A 25,024-nucleotide genomic window follows, 5' to 3' on the forward strand; every position below is an offset into this window, starting at 1 on the left:
GGTTGTTCTTTCCGGCCCTTCTCTCTCTTTACATTTCCTTTGGAATAAGCTCTCCTGGCCAGCCGGCCAGGTTTTAAAAATACGGAATCGGATGGGGATCGGCCTGGGATCCGTGTTTTAGTTCCTTTAAAGTATTTTCCATATAAGGATTGGATGAGCCGGATTGGCCAGATTCAAGATCGGTCAATCCCGATTCATAAACCCTGGTCCTGGGTGATAATCTTTTAGGTTTCATCTTTCAGAATGTATTATATGCTGGTAATGACTAATGAGAGAGTTGATGAGTCAGGTTTAGCAAGGAAAAGGCTAATTTTCAATTTATGTGATATGACAGTTCAAGTGTTAATACATTAATGTTGTGTGTAATGTGAGATTCGATTTAATTTGGAGTTTCTTATTAACTGTTATTGTCACGTGTTAATGTGTTATTAACGGCAAGATCTCTAAGAATCAGTGTGTTAGGCTACTTTCTAGAGTGACTAACAAATTACAGCACTGGAAGACCCAATATCTCAGTCTTGCTGGAAAAACAATATTGATCTAATCCACTCTTTCAACGATGTCTCTCTACACTATGTCCTGTTTTAAGATTGTAGCCTCTGTTCAAAAAGCTCTGAATGCTGTTAGTAGGAGTTTCTTTTGGTCTAATGGAACGAGCTCTCTTGTGCCAATTATCTCCTGGAGCACCATTTGTCAATCCAAAAGGAAAGGGGGATTGAATATTAAGCTCTTAGCCCCTATGAATTTTGCATTGCTCGCAAAAAAAGGTTGGGAATTGATGTCTTCTCCTTCTCCATCTCCATTATGGGCAAGACTGATGAAAGAAAAGTACTTTCCTTCCACTAATTTCCTTAATGCTAAATGCCCGATCACTGTTTCTTGGGATTGGAAATCTGTGTGTTCTTCTAGAGATCTTCTTCGCAAGGGTATTTTTCACCAAGTGGGAGATGGTCGTGATATTAATCCTTGGCTGGACTATTGGATCCCATCCTCTCCTCCCCTCCCTGCTCCATTTCCTCTTCCTCCCTTCGCTCCGCACTCTGTTGACTTCTTCATCAACCCTCTTACCCAATCCTAGAATCGTGAGAGGCTATTTCATTGGTGGCCTCTTGATGTGGCCTTGAGAATTCTGGCAATCACTCTTCCGATCTTCCCCTGCAGAGACCGAATTGTGTGGCAAGGAACTTCATCAGGAAAATTTTCGGTGGCCTCTGCACATTATCTTGCTATCAATTACGATCAACCCCCCATTGATAACCTGTGGCTTAAAATATGGCATTTACCAACGACACCAAAGATTCAACACCTGGTTTGGAAGACTTTGCACCAAAAACTTCCTTTGCCTGATTTACTTAACACTAGGGGTTTTAATTTGTATCCCCTGTGTTATCTCTGTCATCAACATGCTCAATCTTCTTCACATCTGTTCTTTGAATGTTTTGTCATTAAAGGAATATGGCACCAGGTTGGACTGCTTAGTTTCTTCACTGAATAGAACATCAGTTCGGGAATCACAGCGGCTTTGAGGACTCCTATCAAGCACAGCAGGGTTAATCATATTAAAGTTTCTCTCTTTTACAGAATCTTATGGCATATTTGGAACGCTTATTGGGATCACCTTTTCAGGCAAATTCCTTTTAATCCCAACACTGTCTCCCTCAGGGCCTTTGCTATAGCTAACGACCATGAGCAAACCTCGGCAAAGATCGATTAGAATTCTGAGATGGATTCCGCCTCTAAATCCTTTCATGAAATTCAATGTGGATGGCGCGAGTCTAGGCAACCCGGGCTTGGCTGGAATTGGGGGAGTGTATAGATCGTCTAATGCAACATTCATGTGTGGATTTTCTATTGGAATAGGTTGGAATTACGCAATGGTTGCGGAAGCGTTAGCTATCCGTAAGGCGCTTAAGACGGCTCTAGAGCTGGGTATCACTTTTTTGGTGGTTGAGAGTGACAACTTACTTGTGGTGAGCATCTTGAACAATCACTCAATTGCTATTCCATGAAGAATCTCTTCTATTATCATGGACTGTCGCACGTTGGTTTTGGGTTTTCAAAGCGTCTCGTTTGTTCATACTCTACGCGAGTCCAATTCGGTTGCTGACTGCTTGGCGTCGCTCGGAGCTACTACCCAGGCCGATCAATCGTGGCTCACTACCCCCCCCCCCTTTCTTGTATTCTCTTGTCTCTGTACTTTGATCTTTCTGGAACGTTGTTCCAGAGTTAATAAAGTGCTTTACCAAAAAAAAAAAGTGTTAATGTGTTGTCAGGTCAAGATTCTTCCTCTGACACGTTTAGGAAAATTTATTAAACTGGCACTTACACTTTTTGGATGCCATGAAAATAAAGATAAAAAAATTTGAATTTTAGGAGAGAAATAAATAAATCAATCAATCATTGTGTCATCATAATTTGTCATATTATGTTTTTTTTTTTTTTCATTCCTTGGCTTCCGAACATACCAAGTTTGACTCAAGGTGAAATAAAACTTTGAAAAAAAGACACGGAAAATATAGAGCTTTTAAAAAATAAGGACTATAGGAGAATGCACATTAGTAATTCGTGTATTATACATGGAAATGCAGGCCAATACAAAGAAAGGCTGATTGTTGACAAAATAGAGCTTAGAAAAATAAAACCGATGAGAGAATACACACTAGTGATTAGTATCAATTACATGTGTAAGAAGTGACAGTGGGATGCATGCCAATACAAGGGAGGACATTTGCTTAAGTCTAAGTTCTAAAATTCGAAATGTGACTTATCTAGATAATCTTATGTTATCTAGGGGTCAAATGGTCGGTTTTGTTCCTATCGAACTAAATCGGTTTTGAACTGATAATGGATGAAATCGAAGCTGGCCCGGTAAGTTTTGATTGTTTTTGTTCAACTCGCTAATGGGATTGGTCCGGTTTAGTTTACCATGTATATATTTTAAAAATTGTAGAAGAAAAAAAACCATGGTTTTTTTCTTCTTTTGGTTTTTAGGGTTTGTCGATTTTGGTTTGTCCAGTTTTCAACCGGTCCGTAATACCCCAAACTGAAGATGGAAGTCTATTTGTTGATTCGGTTTGGTTTGTTCAATTGGTTTGATCGGTTCGATTTAGGGTTTGACACCCCTAATCTTATGGTTGAAATGTACTACTTTTCTCACACATGAAATTCTATATTATTTTCTCTCTCATACTCTGACCATGTGAACACCATGTCGATTAAACCATTCTTCACTCCACCATTGGTGTGTCATACTGCCGTGTAGATTCCCTTCATACTAGCGTCGTGGGGAACTCTCTCCCATTTTTTTTTTATTATTAATAAATGTATTAGAAAGTGGGTGTCATCAACTCCTGGAGTTGAGAACACCTGACTTGAGAATCGTTATCCTCTCTTGTAACTGCACGGTGCAGTACTGTATCATGCGGCGCAGCAGAGGCCATGTGGCACAGCGGGCCCCACATGGTGTACATGGCCTCTGCAGCTGCCGCACGATGCAGTGCAGCACCGTGCAGTAACTGCATAGGATAAAAATTCCCTGACTTGATCCACCTATTAAAAAGCGATTAGTACGAATAGAGAGTCCAGGATGCACTATGGGCCGCCTGTATTATTTGTTGAGCTTTTCCATAAACTCAGCCTCAAAAGTTGGGGTTGGCCTGGTGTACTTCAAAATCAGTCCAAACCACTTAATGGGCCGGCCCATGGGCACCTATGACATGGTATAAAGAATAGAACTAGTGGCTGTGTCTCCCTGGTTCTCTCCCATGCTCGCTTTCTCTCTCCATCTCTCCCCCCCCCCCCCATACATTTTCTCTCTCCCTATCACTTTTCTGATGAGAAAAGTCATTTTTTTCACCATGGAGATGAGGTTTTTTCCCCCAGAGGCGATAGAAAATTTCACCGTTCTTAAGGTAGAAATTAAAATTCAAACGAAGAATCTTTTCTCAACCCAAGGGCATTCCAAATGCTAAGAAAACAATCTCTTATTAGAGGCTAAATGAGTGTAAGAGATTAAGGCAATGTTTGATGTAAAAGTATAATAAAAACAAGGGCAAAAGGATCATCATGCGGATGGATGCGTGGGATGGAATCCCCACGCCAGCCAATGGGGAATTGGAGCGGGCATTGCACAGTTTGTCAACAGGATTCCACGTATCAGGAAGGAGGGAGCGGAATAATTATCACCTCCAATTCGCTACTCGCTGCAATTTCCTCCAATTCCTCACATAGGAGTGGAAATGACCACCCTACCCCACCTTGGGTAGTTTGTTCAGGCAGGGGGTAGGGTGGTCATTTATGCTCTTATGTGAGGAATCAGAAGAATTGGAGCAGACAGCAAATTGGAGGAGATAACGATTTGAAGGGAGTGTGTGAGAGAGATTCCCGCACTACTAGTGTGGAGATCAATTTCCCTAAAAGTAAGATAAAAAAAATTTGGGCAAGAGATTGTTGTCTGGTCATGTAGCACCTGCACCAGTGTGGGGGCCAATATGTGTGCGAGTAGGGGATTTGCATGAATGAGATTTTTTATTTCACGGGCGATTGATTGGTAAATTCACTTGGTCATGTGTCTGGGCGTAGGAACCACGCAATCAATTAGCATTCTTTTTCCCAAAAATTTTATAATTATTTAATAAATACGATACTTAAATTTTAAATGTCATTCGGAAAAATTTAAGTTTAATATTGAATGAAAATTGAAGTGAAATTCACATGCATACTGAAATATTATTATTTACCAAAAAAAAGTTTCCAATTATTCTGTTCCGTCTGTCAATCGAATTAAAGGAAAATGAAATTGGAGAAAAAAAAGGATAGATTTCTTCAAATCTTCTATGCCAAAGGTTTTTCTAAGCGGTTGGATAGGATACACTACTACCCTTCGTGTCTCTCTTTTCTTCACATGAAATGATTTCACTGTCTTCCAATGTACGGTGTTATTTTGTCCCACCTCATTGATGCATTCTCATATGCCACTTGCTCAAAGAACCCTCTCTCATCTTTTATATATATATATTTTTAAATTCTTATTCAAGAAAATTGTAAATTTAATAAAAACAATAAATTTCATAAGAGGCACACTGTTCTCTACCTGAGAGTGCATGGGGCGCAGGCTCCACTGCATTTAGACACATGGGGCAGAAAATGATCATTTCGACTTTTTAAGAGGCGAAGCGATCATTCCACCCACCCCGTGTATCTGAGTGCATCCAGCGCCTCCGGCGAACATTTCCCCAATTCATAATTTCATTAACTTTTTACATGTTTTTTGAGATCAAACGAAGAAGATAAAAGAAATAAAAACTAGTTGATTCCGATTCAAATCAGGCGATCTACTGGCCCACTGCAAGGCAGGATCTCGGCCGTGGGTGGCTGCACGCTCATCTGATGCGCAGCATTTCTCATCAAACCCTCTTTTCATACGCATTTTGAGGTTCACAAAAGGTAAAGATTCTGCCACGTGGCAAGATGTAGTAGAAAAGGTTAAAAGACTGCCAAAACGCGTCATCGATAGAAAAAGAAAAGTAGGCAACTTGGATTTCGGAAGAATGCTGGCTACTCACGAACTCCATGTCTACACTCTACACCTGCACTAGAAAGATAAATTCCTTCCCCTTGTCCAAAGAAACCTACCTAAATTACAAAAATATCCTCACGTCGCCCAGCCGTTTCGTTCAGGTAACTGTCCAGTGTCCTAGTTAATTCTTTTGTCGTTTGACCTTCAGGATTGATCGTGGGCTTCTCCACTGTACGGTTTGGGCCTTCTCTGCGTGTAATCACTCACATTATTCAAATCCATTCTTACGATTCCGTTTGGTTGCAAGGAAAAATAAAAAGAAGGAAAAAAAAAAATTTCATATGTAAAAAAAAAATTTAGCCATTGGATATTCGACCTACCATGTGTCAGCATCTCTGCATAACACTATCGCACTGTTGAACTTTAAGAATTAGAGAAGATAATAATAATCATTCTTACCATATAAGTAATGATATATTTTACATATAATATTTATTTTATATTTTAAACCAAAGGAAATTAGATGCATTAAAATGAAATTTAATAACTAAATATGGAATGAGATGATTTGAAGTTAGTGATGTCTTCACATGAGTTCATGATTACAAAAATTTCAGTTTCCTTAAGTCACTTGTTGTGAGTGACTTGAGAAAATGCCTTTCGATGTAAGAGAAACCAAAGATGGATTGTCCAAATATGGGCCTGGGCTGTGAGCCGTGACGCACTGGTTTGTTTAGGTATTGGATTTCAACGCGTCTCAACTGTAGTTTTGGACAGCATTTCTTGCGGAGAGAGAAAAATAAAAGGATTAAGACGGACGGTAGTAACCGCAGACATTAACTATTGCATCGTCTACCCTCCCTTTCTTGCTCTATCCGACTGTTTCTCGCTCCCTGTCTCTCTATTCAATAAAGAAGAGGAGCTTGGAGGAAGAGAAAAGGAAAGGCGATAAGCAGAACAGTAACAGTGAATTCATAAAAATCTAGTGCTCTGCTCTAATGGGGTCTACCGTTTCTGAGAGGGTTGAGCTTGCGAAGCTCTGCAGCTCTCGGAACTGGTCAAAGGCTATTCGTATACTCGATTCTCTACTCTCTCAATCATGTGCCATTGAAGACCTCTGGTTAGTGTTTGTTAAACTTAATAATTACCTATTGTGGGAAGAATTAGTAGGGATCCGTGTAGTCTTGATTTTTAGTATCTGGATCTCCAGTTCAATGTATTATGCAATCATGGATAAAAGCAATTACGATTTTAATTTGTCTTTTTTTTTTTTTTTTTCTTTCGCTTCTGTTTGTTTCAAAGCAATCGAGCCTTCTGCTACAGTCAACTTGAGCTGCACAAGCACGTGATAAAGGACTGCGACAAGGCACTTCAGCTCGATCCCAAGCTTCTTCAAGCATATATCCTCAAGGGTCTGTTTGAAGGAATCATCACCTAGCGGGTTCCAACCCCGCTCTGAATTTAAATTATCCAAATATATTTTTCATTTTACAATTCAATTTTTATTTTACAATTCAAATATTCTCTTTCGGCTCCTTCGGGTAAAATTGTTTTCAATGCTCAGTAGGATCTTTAATTGGGATTACAACAATATTCCTATTGATTACATTTAATCTCCTTGAATAAAGAATAACAACTAACTCACATCAACTCTAACATCCCTCTAACTACCCATAACTATGATATCACGTATTACAGAAAACACTATTTAAATTCAAACATAAACTACTTCAAATTACTCCCTCCTACACCGATAATATCCCTATTACGTACATAACATAGTCTGTTGAAAAGGAGACATGTCATTGCAGTAAAGGTTTTTTACTATAGTCCAAGTTATTTCTTGAGGCTTTTGCCTAGTAACAACATCTTGTCAAGTGTTTTGACACCCCAAGGAACAGGCTCATTGTTGATTCCTGGGGCCTTTCAAATGTTTCTTTTGTTGCTTCAGTTGGCCGCTAGCTAAGCTAGGGCTTGGCTTTTATTTTTCTTTCTTCCCTTCGAGGCCCCTTGTTTTCCCTTTTCCCTTTTGGTAATGAAATTCTTATTCACCAAAAAAAAGAAAACATCATCTTGTCAAGTGATGTCGAGAGACTCTTCTTGAGCAGTGGAACACGGATAACTCACATTAAGTGCAGTAAAATGCAAAGTACAAACCACCATTTGCCACACAACACGTAAGGTTTACCTGGTCTGGCTTTATAGCCAATGTCTACATGGCAAGCATCTAACTTCACTAATCATACGAGAATCATAATAACTAAAGGGGTTCATTCTTCTAAGCACTCATCCAAAATCTGAGATGTCTTAAAACCCAAGAGAGAGAACCCAGAGAAACTCATTCTAACTCTATTGTTACAACAGGAGAAGATATGTTGTTCGTAGTAACACATGGGTATGAGTTTTATAACCCTTTATTGTCCCTTGTTTCCAAGTCCTAACGAATGCAAAAACAAAAAAGTAAGAAAGGTCCTTAGCTGGTGGCTAGGGGAGCCACATAGCCAGGTCTAATCCAACTTAACATATGAAATGTAGGGTATAGAGACTGTTCAAACCTCCTTAACAAGCTATCTAACTTTGAGATGTGAGAGAAATATATTTTCGAATGCTCCTCGAGTGGCAGCCATACTCTCTTCCTGTATTGTTGTATTGAAAGTTAGCTGTCTTTAAAAATCCAAAAGTAAACCATCTGGTTGGGTTTTTGGATGACTAGCGAAATAGAGATATGTTGTTTATCAGCAATATATAAACTTTTTGAATACCCCCACCATCAACAGAATAAAACAAAGGGGAACTAAAAGTGAGTAGAGGATGTCTGTTAACAGTGAGTTATTTATATTACTTCTGGGATCTTGCTGTTTAACAAAATTAGCCCTTCCCATTTGTAGGGTTTCTATTTGAGTACATTGGGTATTTTTCCTAGTTGTCTCAGTGGTATGGACCTCATACAAGTTACTTAGTGGTTTGGTATTTAGGCTGTAGTACTTCCCTTAAAAAAAAAAAGTTCAATGCACGAGGCTCCCGCAGTCCCACCACTGCGGGGTCTGGGGAGGGTCATAATGTACGCAGCCTTACCCCTATTTTCACAGAGAGGCTGTTTCCAGACTCGAACCCGTGACCACTTGGTCACAATGGAGCAACCTTTACCGTTGCACCAAGCACCTTTACCGTAGTACTTCCCTTCCTTTTTTTTTTTGGGTGAATAAAAGAATTCATTACCAAGGAAAGGAAGAAAAACAAGGGCGCCCAAGGGGGGAAAACAACAGCCCACGGCTAAACAAAGCTATCAGCTTGAGGCTACTGAAGCAGAAAAAGAAACATTTGGGACACCCCAGGAGACAACAATAAGCCTGTTCCTTGGGGTGTCACCACAAAAAGAGGGAGGAGCTGACAACAATTTGGAGGAAATTTTGAAGGAAATGGATTCCCAAATCTGATGAAAAGACCGAGAATGGGAGGTCCATTTCCTGATATTTCGCTCCATCCATATATGGTTGATGGCAGCACAAAAAGCCAACTTCCCAATAGTGTCACATATAGAGGTGCCTTTGAAGGTCATATCTACCCAAATCCATTCTCTTGAGAAAGGCAGGATTCTTCTTTGGGCAGGCCAGCACTTAGAAAGGATACCCTTCCAGATGGCTTTAGAGGTCGGGTACTCAAAGAACAGATGATCAGAGTCTTCAATGTTGTTCCAACAAAGACAACAAGCACTGGAAACTTGGATGTGACACCTGAGCAGGAAAGCTCGAGTAGGAAGACAGTTGGTGAAGACTCTCCAAGTCCTGAAACAATGCCTAGGGATGTGATGCTTGAACCAGAGAAGCTTCCTCCAACCAGCCACCAAGCCTTTGAAGCGGATAAGGTTCCAAGCTGCCTTGGAAGAGAATTTTTGTGAGCCATCTGCTGTCCAGAGGACACAATCGCCCCTAGAAGGCAGCCTTCTTTGGATGGTCTAAAGATCATTCCAAAGGAGAGAGAGAGGCTGTAAAGAGGTAGGGGGAGGGGCCCAATCATTGTGATGGAGGATGTCCGCAACCAGAGCCATCCTATGAAGACCTGAGGCATAGATCGTCCTTGGGGTGACAAGATGCAAAAGAATTCCTTTAGGGTGCCAGTGATCCAACCAAAGGGAGGTGGAGAGGCCATCTCCAATGTGGGATTGGATGAAAGGGAGCACAATGTGACGGTATTCCAGGATCTTGCACCAGACCCAGGAAGCATCAGAGGAGCCAGAAGCAGTTCAAATGGAATCTTGCTGAAGGGGCCCCGAATAAACCCAATCAACCCAAATGCTTTTCTGTTTTGAAGCTAACTTCCAGATCAGCTTGATAATACCAACCTTGTTGACTTCTTTGATTCTTCTAATGCTCAGACCTCCCTCCTTTTTTGGGAGGCACACAGAAGCCCAAGAAGTGGGGTAGAGGAATATGGAAGATTCAGCTCCCTTCCAAAGAAAAGAGGCCAGCAGAGATTCCAAGGTCTTTATAATAGCTTGCGGAAGCCCATAGATTCCGGTCCAATAGATATAAGAAGCCTCCAAGACAGATCTGATAAGGACCAGCCTACCTGCATAAGATAGAAGCTTTCCTTTCCACAACTGTAGTCTTTTCCTCATGAGATCTAACAAGGGGGTACAATGATGAGCAGAGAGCCTAGCCGGAATCAAAGGAAGGCCCAGGAACTTGACAGGCAGGTGCCCCTCTTGGAAGCCAGATTTGACAAGGAAGTCCCCTTTGTGTTGCTTCGAAAGACCGGCAAAGAAGATAAGGGACTTGGAGGGGTTGATGCGCAGACCCGAAAGCTCATGGAAATGCTGCAGGCAGAGCAAGATGCAATCAAGGGAGGCAATGGAAGCCTTAGAGAATATCAACCAGTCATCAGCAAAAGCAAGGTGAGTAAGCTTCAAAGCTTTGCACTTGGGCATAGGAATAATGAGCTGCTGATCAGTACAGGTCTGCAATTGCCTAGAGAGGACTTCCAAAGCCAAAGTGAATAGGTAGGGGGAGAGAGGACATCCTTGCCAAATTCCCACAGAGGCTCCAAAGTACCCCGCAGGGCTGCCGTTGATAAGAACCGAGAACTTTGGGGAGGAAATGCAACAGCTAATCCAGTGAACAAAAGGCATAGGGAACCCCATCTTGAGCATGACTTGGGAGATATAATCCCATCTCAAAGAATCAAAAGCCTTATGGATGTCTATCTTCAAAAGGATAGCCGGGGCATGATTCTTCCTCTCGAAACCTCTAACAATGTCATTGCAGAGCAAAATATTGTCAGAGATGTTCCTTCCTGGAATGAAAGCTGATTGGTTGTCACTGACCAACAAGTCCACAACAGTCTTGAATCTTCTGGCTAAAATCTTAGCAATAAATTTGTAGAGGATATTGCATAAGGCTATGGGCCTGAAGTCATTCATAGCTGAAGCACCCTCCTTTTTAGGGATAAGGCAAAGGAAAGTATGGTTGACTCCTTTGATCTGGCTGGGGTTGAAGAAGAAGCTTTCAATGGCAGCAACGAGGTCCACTTTGATGATGTCCCAGGTAGCAAGGAAGAACCCCATGCTGAACCCATCAGGCCCAGGAGCACCTGACACTTTGAGAGAATGAATAGCTTTCAAAATCTCATCTTCTTTGGGGATAGAACTCAGAGCATCTATGTGGCTGGTAGGCAGGAACTTGTTGAGCAGGTGGTTTTGTAGAGGAGCATTTCCCATCCAAGGGGCATTGAAGATGCCAGTAAAGTGCTGAACAGTCAGGTCCTTTATGTCCTTTACAGTAGTAACAATAGTACCATCAATGGAAGTAGGCTGAGAGATGGAGCTAGCATTGACATTAGCCTTGACTGATTGGTGGAAATAAGCTGAATTTGAATCCCCCAAATCAAGCCACTTGATCCTTGATTTCTGCTTTAGGAAGCTCTCTTCCCGGGAGAGCAAGGAGGAAAGCTCAGCAGAAATGTCCTTCTCGGTCTCAGCAAGGGAAATATTGTGCAAATCTGCCGGTAGCTGGAACTGAACATTGGCAAGTCTTTCTTTACAATCAGTGACTTGAAGAGATATATCACCAAAGGTGTTCCTATTCCAAAGCTTGAGAGCTTCCTTGACATTGCGAAGCTTTCGGGAGAAGGCAATAAGGGGAGAGGAAAAAGCATGCATAGGTTTGGACCAAGCCTCCAAAACCGTGGGTAAGAAGGAGGTATGAGCTGACCACATGTCAAAGTACTTGAAAGGTTTGGGCCCAAAGGAGATGTAAGGCTGTATGGCAAGGTTTATGGGGGCATGGTCTGAAATGTCTGGGTTATCAAAGGTTGCTTGGGAGGAGGGAAAGGATGAAAGCCAAGCTTCATTGACTAAAACTCTATCCAGCTTGCAACTGATACGGTGGCTGCCAGTTCTTTTATTGTTCCAAGTAAGAGGAAAGCCTGTCCAGCGAAGATCATTGACCCCAATGTCATCAATGCAAGCATTAAAATTGTCCATTGCCTCCAAAGCAAGGTGGTTACCCCCCTGTTTTTTAGAGCTGAAATGGGTGACATTAAAGTCACGTCCAAGACCCCAAGGAAGATCTCCAATGCTGCCAGCAATGACCTGCAAATCATCCCAGAGAAGGGACCTTTGGATGGGGCAGTTGAGGGCATAGATGGCCGAGAGAAGGAAGGAAGAGTGGCCAAGAGGATCAGAGAAGCTAAGGGGGATGAATTGCGAGGAAGAGGAAAGGAGGGAGATGGATATTTTTCTAGGATCCCAGATAACCCAGATACGGCCATTCGGATGGGAGGAATAATTGGAAAGGAGAGACTTCCCTTCCTTACCAAAAGAGAAAAGGGGAAAAACGCTAATTGGTCGCATGGCCCCTGAGCCTAGACACAAGGAGCTCGAAATGACCACCACACCCCCCATGGAAAGGCGGAAATCCCATCCTCCAATATGCTTGTGTGCGCACTCTCATTGGCCACCGCGCAGGCGCAGGGGCCACACGACCAACCCAAAAGAAAAATAGTTTTATAGCTATTTTGGGATAACCATACAATCAGACTTTCCTTGGGTCATTCAAGGAGGTGTTTGAAGCTATTTTGGGATCAGAGTGCAAATGATTTCAGTGTTAAATTGAAGATTCTAACTTTCTAAGGAGTCTGCTCCCTTTAACCTCTTGTTGGAACCTCTGGAATGAGAGAGAGAGAGATGTATTTTTTTTAGGATATGTGTGATCATCAGAGGCAATCCTTAGAAGAGTTCAAATCCCTGGTACAGTCTACCTTGTTATTTACTTATAGAATAAAAACACATATCATGCAACAATGTACTATCTAAATATGAATTAGGTTTGATGGAGCTTGGTAGTTGGGTTGACAAATGATATTCTGGCGCCTCTGGATATACAATTATAGCAAGAAAATGGAATTATGGTTTTACAAAGTAGAAACCTCTCTATTGAACATTTTAAACATTTTTTCTAATCCTACTATTCCATATTAGATCTTCAAAGAACAATAAAAACCAAGGAGTAAAACTTTTGAAATATAAGTTAAAGGTTTTTTAGCTAAGTGAGATAACTGAAAAAAAATATAATTTACTGAAAAACTTGGGGAAAGTATTATGAAGTACGGGTTTCAGATTCCTAATGAAATGCAAATGTACATGCACACTGACAAACATTTAATACATATTGCAACAAAATCTCCAGAAGATTAAAATACTGGCAGGACTTCTGTTGCAGAAAAACTCTATTAAGTGAGATCTATGGTAACAGTTGATGGAGAACTCCATGTAATGAGACATGTGAAAACAACTGGAGTTCTTGCAGGGAGTCGGTTAAAAATATGTGGGACTCTTCAATCCCATGATATCAGATTAAAATCATTTTATCATCTTTTGCATTCAAGTGATGAGACAAATTGTTGTCTTGCTTTAATAAGTTGTGCATTTTGTCTTTGACTTAGTTATAGTTGTCACTTTAAAATCCAGGTCGTGCCTTATCGGCTTTGGGAAGAAAGGAGGATGCTCTTCTCATTTGGGAGCAAGGTTATGAGTGCGCTATTCATCAATCTGCAGATTTGAAACAATTGCTGGAGCTGGAAGAACTGCTGGCTTGTGCAAAAAGGAATGGAACTATTGTTTCTGAAGACCATGTTATGAAATCTTCCAGCCCAACCATGTTAGATTCTGATTCAGGGTGTGAAAATAATTGTAATGCAAGTGATACATCTGAAATATACAGAAAATCAGTATATACATCTGAAACGGAAAGTAAATCAAGTGATACGTGTGAAATAGATGGTATATCAAGTGATGCACGTGAAATAGATGGCAAATCAAGTGATACATCTGAAACACGCAATAAATCGAGTGATATATATGAAACTCGCAGTAAATCAAGTGATACATCTGAAACATGCAGTAAATCAAGTAACACTTCTGCAACACGCAGTAAATCAAGTGATGCATCTGAAGAACGTAGTGAATCAAAAGATATATCTGAAATTCGTAGCAAATTGGGTGATGAATCCAAGAGGAATCATAAGTTTTTCACTTCAGGTATTTCAAAGAACAAATCTATCAGCTTGGATTTCCGATTATCAAGAGGAATAGCACAGGTATATGTCAAACTCCATTATTTGGTAATTAAGAATGGGAACTCTTCTTTTTGTCTCATGCAGAAGTTTCAAGTTATGCTGATGAACAATGTATTAGTTTTTTGTTTTACATGTGTGATGAGGACTGAAACCTCCATTTAGAGGTAGATTTTTTTTTTTTTTTTTTCTGAAATATTGCTGCTTTTGGGCTTGTTTTATATTTTTTTTGTTGCCATTTTAGTATTTCTGACATCCTTATATAGTTTGTGAAGTTTTCTCAATTAATATTTTCTCCTTCCTTGATGCCTTAGGTGCTTAATGTGAATGATTACCCTGCTAGTGTAGATGTGATGGTATGACTTACCTGGTCATAGTTTTTAGAGTAAGGATCACTCCTATCAGTTTCTAAAGCCAAGCATTATGTTGCGTTCTCCTAAGATATTTTGCACATCAGCTTCCTATAGCTAATTTATCTGGTCAATTGAAGAGGTGCCCCTTTGTCAATGGAGTCAAAATTGACTCCAACATTACCATCTTTTTCTCCTGTGCATAGTAGGTACTTTCACGATTGGAAAACCATATTACTATAGTATCAAGTACTTCTTGTCCTCTCTGCTGAGATGCAAATGCATTTATGTAGCCAACTAACTTGAGCTCCAGGTTTAAGTGCTGGATGAGTAAGTTGAATTTTCATTCTTTTAGTGCATGACATATGGTGTTTTGGTGATACCGGTATACCACTCAATTCTCAGTTGTGTAATGGGGATATTTTACTGGTTTAGTTGCTAGATTTGGGTAGATACTGGTGTATATCGGGGTTTCCCCAACTTTGTAATTTAAGATTTGTGGGCTATTTCAGGGTTTCATATTTTCCTCCAGCCCTTTTGCAGTTTTGCCCTTCAAATCAGCTCATTGAATTAAACAGGAAAAAATGAATTTATTGTGTATTTTAAAGCAGTAAAGAAGTCTGGTATCACATACTGAGCTAGTAAACAGTATAGTTTTGTGCTTCTTGTGTTCGTAGTGTAGGTTGGTTTCCTATATTCTGCTACTTCAAATTACTTTTGCTTATCTATCTCGACAGCATGGCTTATCAGAATTTCTAGAAGCTGCATGGTTCGTAAACAACATATTTTTATGTGCTATAATTTCTGGCACTTTATGTTCACATAAATGTTAGGAGGAAGATTCTGTATATTAACGCGCTGTCAGGATGCACCACTAAGCCCTGTCCTTCCCTCTCCTGGGAGGGTTTTTTTCTTCATATTTTTTGGTTTCTTTTAACTACCACCAAAAGTTCTGGTTGAAAGGGGAAAATAGTAGATAAGATGCCGTATGCTAGACAGAAAAATCCCAGACATAGCCATAACCCATGTTTCACTAGGTTGTCTATGATGGGATTGCTGATCAAGGCATCCAATGGAATGCCGTGCTTATTGAAGATGCATGGGCTTGAGCTCCACTAACCATATGGGAAAATCTCCAGTCCTTGGTGAAGCAATGGATAACTGTTTCTGAATCACCTCCAATCAGGTGCTGGATCCTGAAAGTAAGAGGTTTCTGATGCCAAAATCGAGCACCATGATGTCGGCTTGGGTAGAATCTTCCCCTCTAACTGGACCCCAGGTCAACTGGATTACATCTTTGGATATCCCCCAAACACAAAAGGGGCTTGGATCATTATCTCTTGTGGGAACCCTATTCCTACATCAATGAAAGGGGTGGGATTTCTTCCAAGGTTTTAGGTCTCGGTTTTGCCAGACCACGAAACCGAGATCTCGGCAAGATCATGTAATTTTTTTTCCTGAACTCGATGGTAGTTTTCGGTGGCCATATGGCCAAGATAGGGGCTGAAACTTGACATTCCTCCTATTTTAGGCCTTCTAAACACAGTGGAACCATTAGTTTTTACATTGCCCCTTACCTCTTGCATTTTTTTCTTAATTAAAAATAAGTTTCTATAATTTTTTTCATAAATAATCTTACCATAAGCAATACAAAATTATAATGGATGAAACAAGAATCATCACTTTCCATATTTAAATGCATTAACAATGCTTTCATTAATTTTAAATAATTTTCAAAACAAAACTGATATTTTTCACTATTTTTGGGAATTTTCTGTAATTTTTAAAATATATTTCAAATTTCAGAAATTAAAATAATTAATTGCCTCCATCATTCCATAGATCGGTGGACAATGTATAACATATAAAAAACTCATAGTCAACAAACAAGTTTAGATCATGTTTCTATGGAAAATATAGTTTTTGGGATGAATAGTTACCTTAGGTTCTTGAGATGCAGCTTGGAGGAGATTAGCAGCTTCAATCTTCAATGCACCAAGTTTTGATGAGGTGTTGGAGGTGAGATTTGTCAAAAGAAATAAAAAAAACCCCCAAAGATGGAGTTTTCCCCTTCACAGAGGCGAGACAGGGAGAGAGAGGCGAGAGCGAGAAGCAATCTCTTCTAGTTATGTGTTTTTTGAGGCTTAAATAAAGTCTGGTTCAACGAGTCGAACCGAAATGAGACATAAGACTGAGATCTCGGTCGAGATCATGTATTATTTCTGTATCACAAGCAATCTCGTCTTGAGATGCTACGAAACCGAGATTTCAGTGAGATCTCGCTGAGATCTTGATCCATGATTTCTTCATATATGCAAGTAGGAAGGAGATACATAGTTTTAATTGTGGGAGACATTTGGCATAGGACATTGCCAATCGTGTTTAAACTCCACGATTACTGTGAACTCTCTTGAAATAAGGGCCCCATTCCAACATAAGTAAGCATATTCTATGCAGTCCATCACAAATCATCAAACATTTTTCCACTCTTGCCCTTTTAATTGTGGGAGACATTTGACATAGGAGATTGCCAATCGTGTTTGAACTCCATGATTACTGTGAACTCTCTTGAAATAAGGGCCCCATTCCAACATAAGTAAGCATATTCCATGCAGTCCATCACAAATCATCAAACATTTTCCCACTCCTGCCCTTTTGAGATCCTACACCAGAGGAGAGGAAACAATCTTTTGAATTGTAAAATTTTCTGTGCAAATGATATTTTACTTGAAAATTTTTCTCTATGGTAATTTTTGCCTCTTTTTTTTTTTGTTTTTGTTTTTTGCATTTTATGTTAAAACATAGAGGAAAATCCTATTTTACAGGAAAATTTTCCTTTTCTGCATTTTTATATGGAAACAAACGGAGCCTTTAAGTACAAAAGAATAGAGGCCCAAGAGTTGAATTTCTTAGATGTGGCTTTTTGCAAACACACGAGCCGCTAAATGTAAGAAAAGTTCACATCTCTAGCCACCTTGCAATGATCAAGCTGATAATTTACATTTCTCTGTATGTAATGCCCCCATTTGCCAATTGAAACTTGCCTTTCTTTTTAGGTTATCCTGAATCAAAACCCTACTAAAACCAATCAATGATGCAAACTTTTTCACTATGTGGGATGATATTATGGTCCTCTTTAAGTTAAAATATTTTATTTGAAAATTGTTTTGGGTTTGGCCTATCATCAGCATCACTGTTGTGATTATTACTATTAATACTGTTACAAGTATTATTATTATTTTTTATTGTTGTTGTTGTTATTATTATGGTAATGTATTCTTTTTTTATGAAGGTAATTTTTATTCTTGGTTTTTTTCCAGGTCAATGAAGGGAAGTATGCTTATGCTGTATCCATCTTTGACCAGGTTATACATTCTACTTATCATGATTGTTTCTGCTGCCCCTAATGTTTAATGTTTCTTTTTCTTGCTATACATAATCTTCATGATCAATTCACAGATATTGAAAGAGAATCCTTCTTATCCTGAGGCATTGATAGGACGGGGCACAGCATATGCATTCCAACGAGAACTTGATGCTGCTATTGCTGACTTTACAAAGGTTTATGAATTATGAGTTCAATGTCCAGTAGCTGTGCAGATATATCCTGATATCTACTTATAACTGGGTGTTGCTTATTTTCTGTTCTAGGCTATTGAATGTAACCCATCGACGGGAGAGGCATGGAAGCGGCGTGGGCAGGCCCGAGCTGCCTTGGGAGAACCTGCAGAGGCAAGGCCTGTTTATTGTTTTCTTTGATCTTTAAGTGTAATTGTTGCTGCTGCAATTTCCTCTAAATATTTTTAAGGTTCATGTACTGGTGTTGTCGAAAATGTTAGTGCTGAAACAGTGCATGCTATATTCAGCTTATGTAATGTTTAAGGAGACGGAAAACTGGAATTCCCATAGGGACTATTATGCTCTTGAATAGTCTGCCCACTTTTGTCTTGGATGCTGTCTATGCTAATGGCCCTCAACTAACTATTGATCATACATAAACAATCAAATTGATGACATTGTTTATAGGTTAAACTAGAATACTAGATGCTACTCAGTACTCACTAGCAGGTAATGTAAACCAGTTTTCAGACAAGGATAGTCTAGCAGAAACTATTCTAGAACAGGATCACAGAACAGGAAACAACCAGATTTAAGACGAACTTTATTACTTAAAGAGACAATTCAGAATAGAACCAAATTTCAGTCGATTGGTCTATTTTATTAACAGAACCAGCCTGCAGAATTTGAAGAACTTTTGATTAAAAAATATGGATTGATGGAGAAGTCCTAGTGTTACTAGGATTTCAGGTAGCAGAACCAGAACTCTAAGATCGATCAGCATTTCGCAGAACTAATAACCAGACTTCAGAGAGTTGAATAACAGAACTTTTTTGTCAGTTTATAGCTGAATCAACTCAGTAACTGAAGAGTAATATAAGAAGAAGTTGATTGTATCCAAACCAAATACAGGAGTGCTGCAGGGAGAATAGATGGTGGAGTAGGATTATCCTTTCAACAGGTTACAGGTTCCTACTCAGCAAGGACCGCAGGTCATGTCTGTACTAGATTTGATAACAGATTTGGAACTCAAAGTCCACTGGTCAGATTTAAACAGAATTCTGGTCGACTGTGATACTCCGGTGAATCCAATGGTGGGATTTGGATTTATGAGTTAATCAGAGAATGTCAAGTCTAGATCCTATTCTTTAGGAGATTTCTCAGATCTCCAGATCAGCAGGTTAGATCCTCCTGAATTTATAGTTGAATGTGGCAAGTAGAGAGAGGAATCTGGTCTAAAAATATCAGTCATCCAATGACTGGATGCTGTGATCTGGCAGTGTCCAAATATGATGAATAACCGCCTAAAACAAAGTATCATATAGAGCTTAACCTTGATTTAAGGAGTGACTAACTTCAGACAACTAAGTGTCTTGTCTGAAATATAATATGGTAGTTGATTATGTCCAGGAAGAAAGAGATTAGGAAAATGTAGATCACTTAACTCTGTAGAGAGGATTGAGTCAAACAGAGACTGTTGAAGTAGCCCACAAAAATAGGGAGTTTTACCTCTCTTGGACAGTAGCTCTTTCAACAATGGCCATCTTCACAGGGAATACAGGTCAGTGTATTAAGAACCCAAAAGGCACTCTTTAAGTGATAAGAATATCTCCCAAACAACTACCAAGTACCAACTCTTACAATTGATTGACAGTAAATAAGGCACTACCGACTTGATCTAGAGTTGGCTTGACAACTGACAACAGCAGTCAAACCAGTAATGCCACAGGATATAACCCAGTCTTCAATCACTTGATCTCTTAGAGAAATCGATGGATCACCCTTTACGAGCATCAACAGTACATCAGAAACCTTCAACAGAGGACCCAACAGCAGGAATAAAATAAATCTGAAAGAAGAAAATAAGGAAAGAAGGGAAGAAGAAAAAAAAAAAGGGGGGGGGGGATCTGACCAAGGCCTCTCATCTATGGCCTTTGTCAAGTCTCTCACTGACCTTGGTCTCTCACCATAGCTGACTCTCACAGCAAGCAAGCAAAGCTTCTTTTTTTTTTTCAAAACTCTCAATCATGGGGGGCTGTAGTGCAGCGCCAATTGTATTAATAAACTCAAAATAAACCTTCCTTGCATGGAGGAGAGAAGATCTCTTGTAAACCAAATAAAAATAGTAACCAACCTAGATTGCTTCCTAATTTTTGGTTACATAAAAAAGAAGAAGCTTCCCATGCTAGTCATTGAAGGGTCTCATAATGGGCCCCAAACTAGGCCCATTAATTGGGCCTAAAGCTCCAACCATCAGGCCTTATAATGCAAGCCAAGCTTGCCCCCATTGCTGGCCCATATGAAGGCCAAAAGGGGCTGCTTGTTAGGAGCAGACCTGGCCAATTGTGGCTGGATCTTCCTCCTCTTTAAGCCCCAGTGTCCCGCATCAATAGAACTAGTAGAAAACTAACCTTTAATCTTGAAATGGAAAAAAGATAGAGAGAGAGATAGGATAAACTAGCTTGGAATCCACCAAGCACACTACTGAATTCAAAGCAGCAACTACTGAATCCATGACAGCAAAACTTCAAAAAAACTGAAAGCTATATTTCATAAATTGGTGTTTCAGGTGATAGGCCACAACATTTATATATAGATTTCATAAACTTTCTCTGACACTCCTAAAACTGATTTGGAGTTCAAAATACTCGAAGTAGTCAAAATAGAAACATAATGGTTCCAATAGAAGAATAGAAAACAGAACAGAATCAGAGAACTTTCTGCAACTAAAGTTAAACCGATCAGAATAGATTTAGACTTCATTTGATGGGTCAATTCTGTTGACAGAAAAGGTCTGCTAAGTATGGTCAGATTCTGATAACAGACTGTTTTTAACTGAAGAGTACTACTGCTATAAGGGATACTGTTAAACAGTTTCAGATTTGCCGTAATTGAATATTACAATCAGAAATCAAGAACAAGAATTCAAATAGAATGAAATCTGAAGTTACTGAACTTAACACAACCCAACAGAATATGGTCGAATATGTAAACGGTAGAAATGCCTGAGAATTAGCAGAGAACAGAACAACTGCAGGGTAAATAAGTGTTCAGAACTGACCTGTATCTCTGATAGAAGGATAGATATAAGAATAGGCTATTACCGAAGCTCCACTTGCAATCTGTTGAGAATTACGAGAAAATCAATTTGGTCAGAGTGGAGACTGTTATGCTGTTAGGCTGATTAGATAATGTTTTTTACTTATCTCTTCTCTATTGGTTCTATTTTTTCATTTTGCCTTTACATGCTTTGTGACATGGAATCAGAGATAGGAGGTCGGGTGTTCAATGCCTGATATGTTTGAAGGATTTGTGTTTTATGTTGTGCCACAATACCTTGTACACTCAGTGTCACGTGCAAAAGCTGTGTGTGTATGCGTGTGGGCCTGCACGTGCCAAGAGTGTTGATATATATATTGTTGTGGTCCTTAACAGCTTGAGCTTCTAGGAACTGGGATATGCGGCACAGTTGAAAGATTAGATGCACATTTAGTTGCTAAGGTCTTTACTCAGATTTAATGTAGATTATTTTGCTGAATTCTGTGAGGATTGTTATTTCTCTTTCTGTTCCTTTTGACTGGTCATTATATCAATTGGATGTCAAGAATACATAAAAACAAATGAATATTTGAAGGAGTTATGTTCCGGTCAAACAAAGCTTTCCAAAAAACCCAAGATTGCTTAAATCTGATTTATATTAAAGGAATTATGTTCCGGTCAATTAATTTCGTATGCGCGAATGTTGTTTAAAATCGCTTTGAATGAAAATATTTTTTAGACATCAAAACAAATGAATATTTTACCGCACTTTTGGTTTTTAGCAATGTTTTGCCATATTAAGATTTATGAAATTTTTAGATTTAAGAAAAACCCCAGCATTGGAAAATTGAAAATTTCACCTATTGCCGAAAATCCAGTTTTAGTTCCTGAACTGGAGGGTTGACTTTTTATCCTTTTGGAATTTTATTTTTTAAATATTTTAATTGGATTCAAATAGGGGGTATTTGCTTATTTATGAATAATATCCTAAGTAAATGAAATAACAAATATAAAAACATTTACTCAAGTTTCGATGGGGATAAGTGACGCTTATATAGGTGTTCAGGTCTGTTGATCCCAGGTTGACACTGAGAGGGGGGGTGAATCAGTGTTATTAAAAAATAATCCCTAAATTCCAACCCTGTGTTGACGTCGATGCAGAAGACTTCAAGCAAACCTGATTGGCCGGGGCAATCCCGTAACTACCAATCCCACAACACACATGCACGTCCACCTTGCAACCACTGTGTGGCTAGGTCTACCAGACAATACACCCCACTCTGCAGATCAAACACACTCCAATATATGCAATGGAAAGTAAAGTAGACAAGACACCAAATTTACGTGGTTCGGCCAAACTGCCTACGTCCACGGAGCAATACCCTACCCAGGGTTTCGTATATTGCTCAATACGCTACTCAAATTTTTGACTGCAACAACAGCCCAGGAACTACAATCCCTGCTTCGGTTTGTGCAACAACACAAACGAGGGCAACTACCCCAATCTCTGTACAAGCCCCCACTTGATAGAGTTACAATAATTAATTGCAAATAACATAACCAAATCCCCCAATACAATGGCCAATATTGGCTTACAATCAAACTAGGTTTTTTTCAACTAAACATGCAACCTAGAAACTCACAATGGGGATTTACAATCGAGGATTACCTCTTGTAGAGTAATCCAACAATCATGAAGCCTCTGACGCATAGAAATCGTGTCTGTATACGCTCCACTGCTCAAACCATCTTCAATACGGAGTCATCGAGCATAAAACGGTGATATCGTCAACTTTTTGTGCTCAGACGATGCTGAAACTCCTTCCAATGGCTTCCTCTTGAAAAAATACCCAATTTAAAAAAAAACTTCGTCCCATTTGGACATCGGATGGCCAAGATACGGCCTTCCAAAGTTGAATGCTCCAGAAATTGGTAACCAGTGGCAAATCTGTAAATAAAGAGAATCTTCGTGACAAACTGTGCACAAAAGGAAAAACGCGTCAGAGATTTTCACACTCTCTTCCTTCATAAGAAATGGAGGTGATGTCATGCCAACATCACACTTCACTACACATTAGTTATTTCTTTTATTTCCTCCTTTTTTTCTTTTTTCTTTCTTTTTCTTTTAATGAACCAAATCTGATGCAAGATACCGATCCGACGCTCGAGGAGATTTTGGAGTTTTAACAAAACAATGGAGAACGTCTGTCTACAGTATAGCACTTAAAAATAAGCCAAAATTTTTGGCTAAGTATATAAACTTTTGCCTATTCCAGATTTGCTCCGTTTTCGCGCATTGGCATGAAAATATCTGTAACTTTCTCTTCCAACACTCAAATGATGCAAGACCAGTTGCGTTGGAACCGCGACTCGACGAACTTCATTTCTCATGAAGACCACTTCACCCAGAATTGCCATTAAGCCTTCCAAAAATGACCTTAAAGTCACTGCCATTGCATGAACCTGTGAAATCACAACTTTAACAGTATGAAACCTTCACCTGCTGCTTCGTCCCTTTGCCAAACACTATATAAGGACTGAATATGCTGTTAAATGGTGTTCTTCAAGTGCGGGTACCCTTGTAACCCTGCCAAATGACCAAAATACCCTTATAGCTGTGTAGGTGACTGTTTGACCATTTCAGCTCTTCGAAACCACCAATAGCTACTGCACAACACCATTATGGCCAAATACGTTGCCAACAATGACAACAACATTCCACACACTCCAACGTCGAAACTGGTCGAGTTGGGTTGAACCATGGGACTTTTTAAAGTTGATGACCTTCTCGTCTGGGTTTCTTGCAAAACCGAGATATATCGCAGTTTCGACCGATATTTTGTTCCATGTGATTAGAGTGAAACTTGCTATATGGGTGGAGATGATTTGGACACATGTCCATAGGGTTTGAGTTCCAATTAAACTGCCGCGTAGTAAAATTAATGCTAGTGACAAAGTCATTTTATTATGTGCTGTTAAGGAATCCATTTTTCCCTTAGTAAAAAATAATTTAAAGAAAAATGAAGAAAAAAAAATTGCCAGTATCCATAGAATGGGCCTTGGGGTTGGTTTTAGAAACAAAATTGAAGTTGGAGCCAACTTGTGGCCCCCAAAGAATTCATCCTATAAAGTGAAATTGGGTTGGGGGGGGTGGTCGCTACATAAATTAATACATATTGATGTACTTGTTTTAAGAGTTATCAAGATTAGTGCTAGTTACTAGCACTATCGGATTAGTCCTAGTGACTAGCACTAATACCCAACAGTCTATTAGTTTATTTCTTTTATTTTTTCCTGTTTTGCCCTTATGCTTTGTTAGGATTATTTCATTACAAATAATATGGTGTGTGGAGGAGGATCATATTGGTCGACTCTCTTCTCCCTCTTTCTTCTATCTTCTTTTTCATTATTATTTACATGGTATCAGAGCATGTTCCTTAGGTGTTGCTTCATCTCAACTTAGGATCTTGTTCATCTCTTTGCATTCAATCAATATTGATTGAATCATCTCTTTTATACTTGTTGTTTCACTAAGCTTTCTGTTTGAAGGGGGTGCAACACCCTATGCTGCTATTTGGGTGCTTTTAGAGACTAGTTCATGATCATATTAAAGAACTAGGTCTCTTGTGTCGTGGGTGGTAATTTCCGGAGTGAAGATTGAAGTCGGATTTCAGGTTTTTCAGCAACGTCGATCTCAAGCTTCACGGTTTTCTGAAAAATTGATTTTTCATGGTTTCAGGTTTTGAGATCTTTTGGTTGTGACATCCTTTTTGTGGATATTTTTGGAGGCTATAGTTGGTGGAACAGCTTCCTCTAAAAGGCCGACCTTTTAGGAAAGGGAGGAAGCAATATGTATATCATACAGGAGCTCTAACACAACGGACTATCCAAAGGGGGACATGGATGGATAAATAATTTTAACACCTGTCCGCTCCCAGAGGGACTCGATACCGTGACCCCTGCCTGCTTTGATACCATGTTGGGACTG

At 39.5% G+C, this 25,024-nt stretch overlaps 1 protein-coding gene across 4 annotated transcripts in view; it reads left to right on the plus strand.

Annotated features, from left to right (window-relative positions):
- Positions 1 to 6,452: 6,452 nt before the first annotated feature.
- The window catches only part of LOC122663423 (suppressor of RPS4-RLD 1), a 95,421-nt gene continuing 76,849 nt past the window's right edge, over positions 6,453 to 25,024 (plus strand). For 2 of the 4 annotated variants that reach the window (XM_043859132.1, XM_043859131.1), the window contains exons 1-6: positions 6,453 to 6,638; positions 6,821 to 6,930; positions 13,485 to 14,113; positions 17,760 to 17,804; positions 17,899 to 18,000; positions 18,091 to 18,171. In XM_043859132.1, coding sequence (XP_043715067.1) covers positions 6,517 to 6,638; positions 6,821 to 6,930; positions 13,485 to 14,113; positions 17,760 to 17,804; positions 17,899 to 18,000; positions 18,091 to 18,171 — 1,089 coding nt within the window. In that variant the 5' untranslated portion in view covers positions 6,453 to 6,516. Of the gene's footprint in view, positions 6,639 to 6,820; positions 6,960 to 13,484; positions 14,114 to 17,759; positions 17,805 to 17,898; positions 18,001 to 18,090; positions 18,172 to 25,024 lie in introns of those variants that run through there. The other 2 variants (XM_043859133.1, XM_043859134.1) reach the window with 2 other exon arrangements.

This window comes from Telopea speciosissima, chromosome 5, assembly GCF_018873765.1.
Source record: "Telopea speciosissima isolate NSW1024214 ecotype Mountain lineage chromosome 5, Tspe_v1, whole genome shotgun sequence".
NCBI lineage: Eukaryota > Viridiplantae > Streptophyta > Magnoliopsida > Proteales > Proteaceae > Telopea > Telopea speciosissima.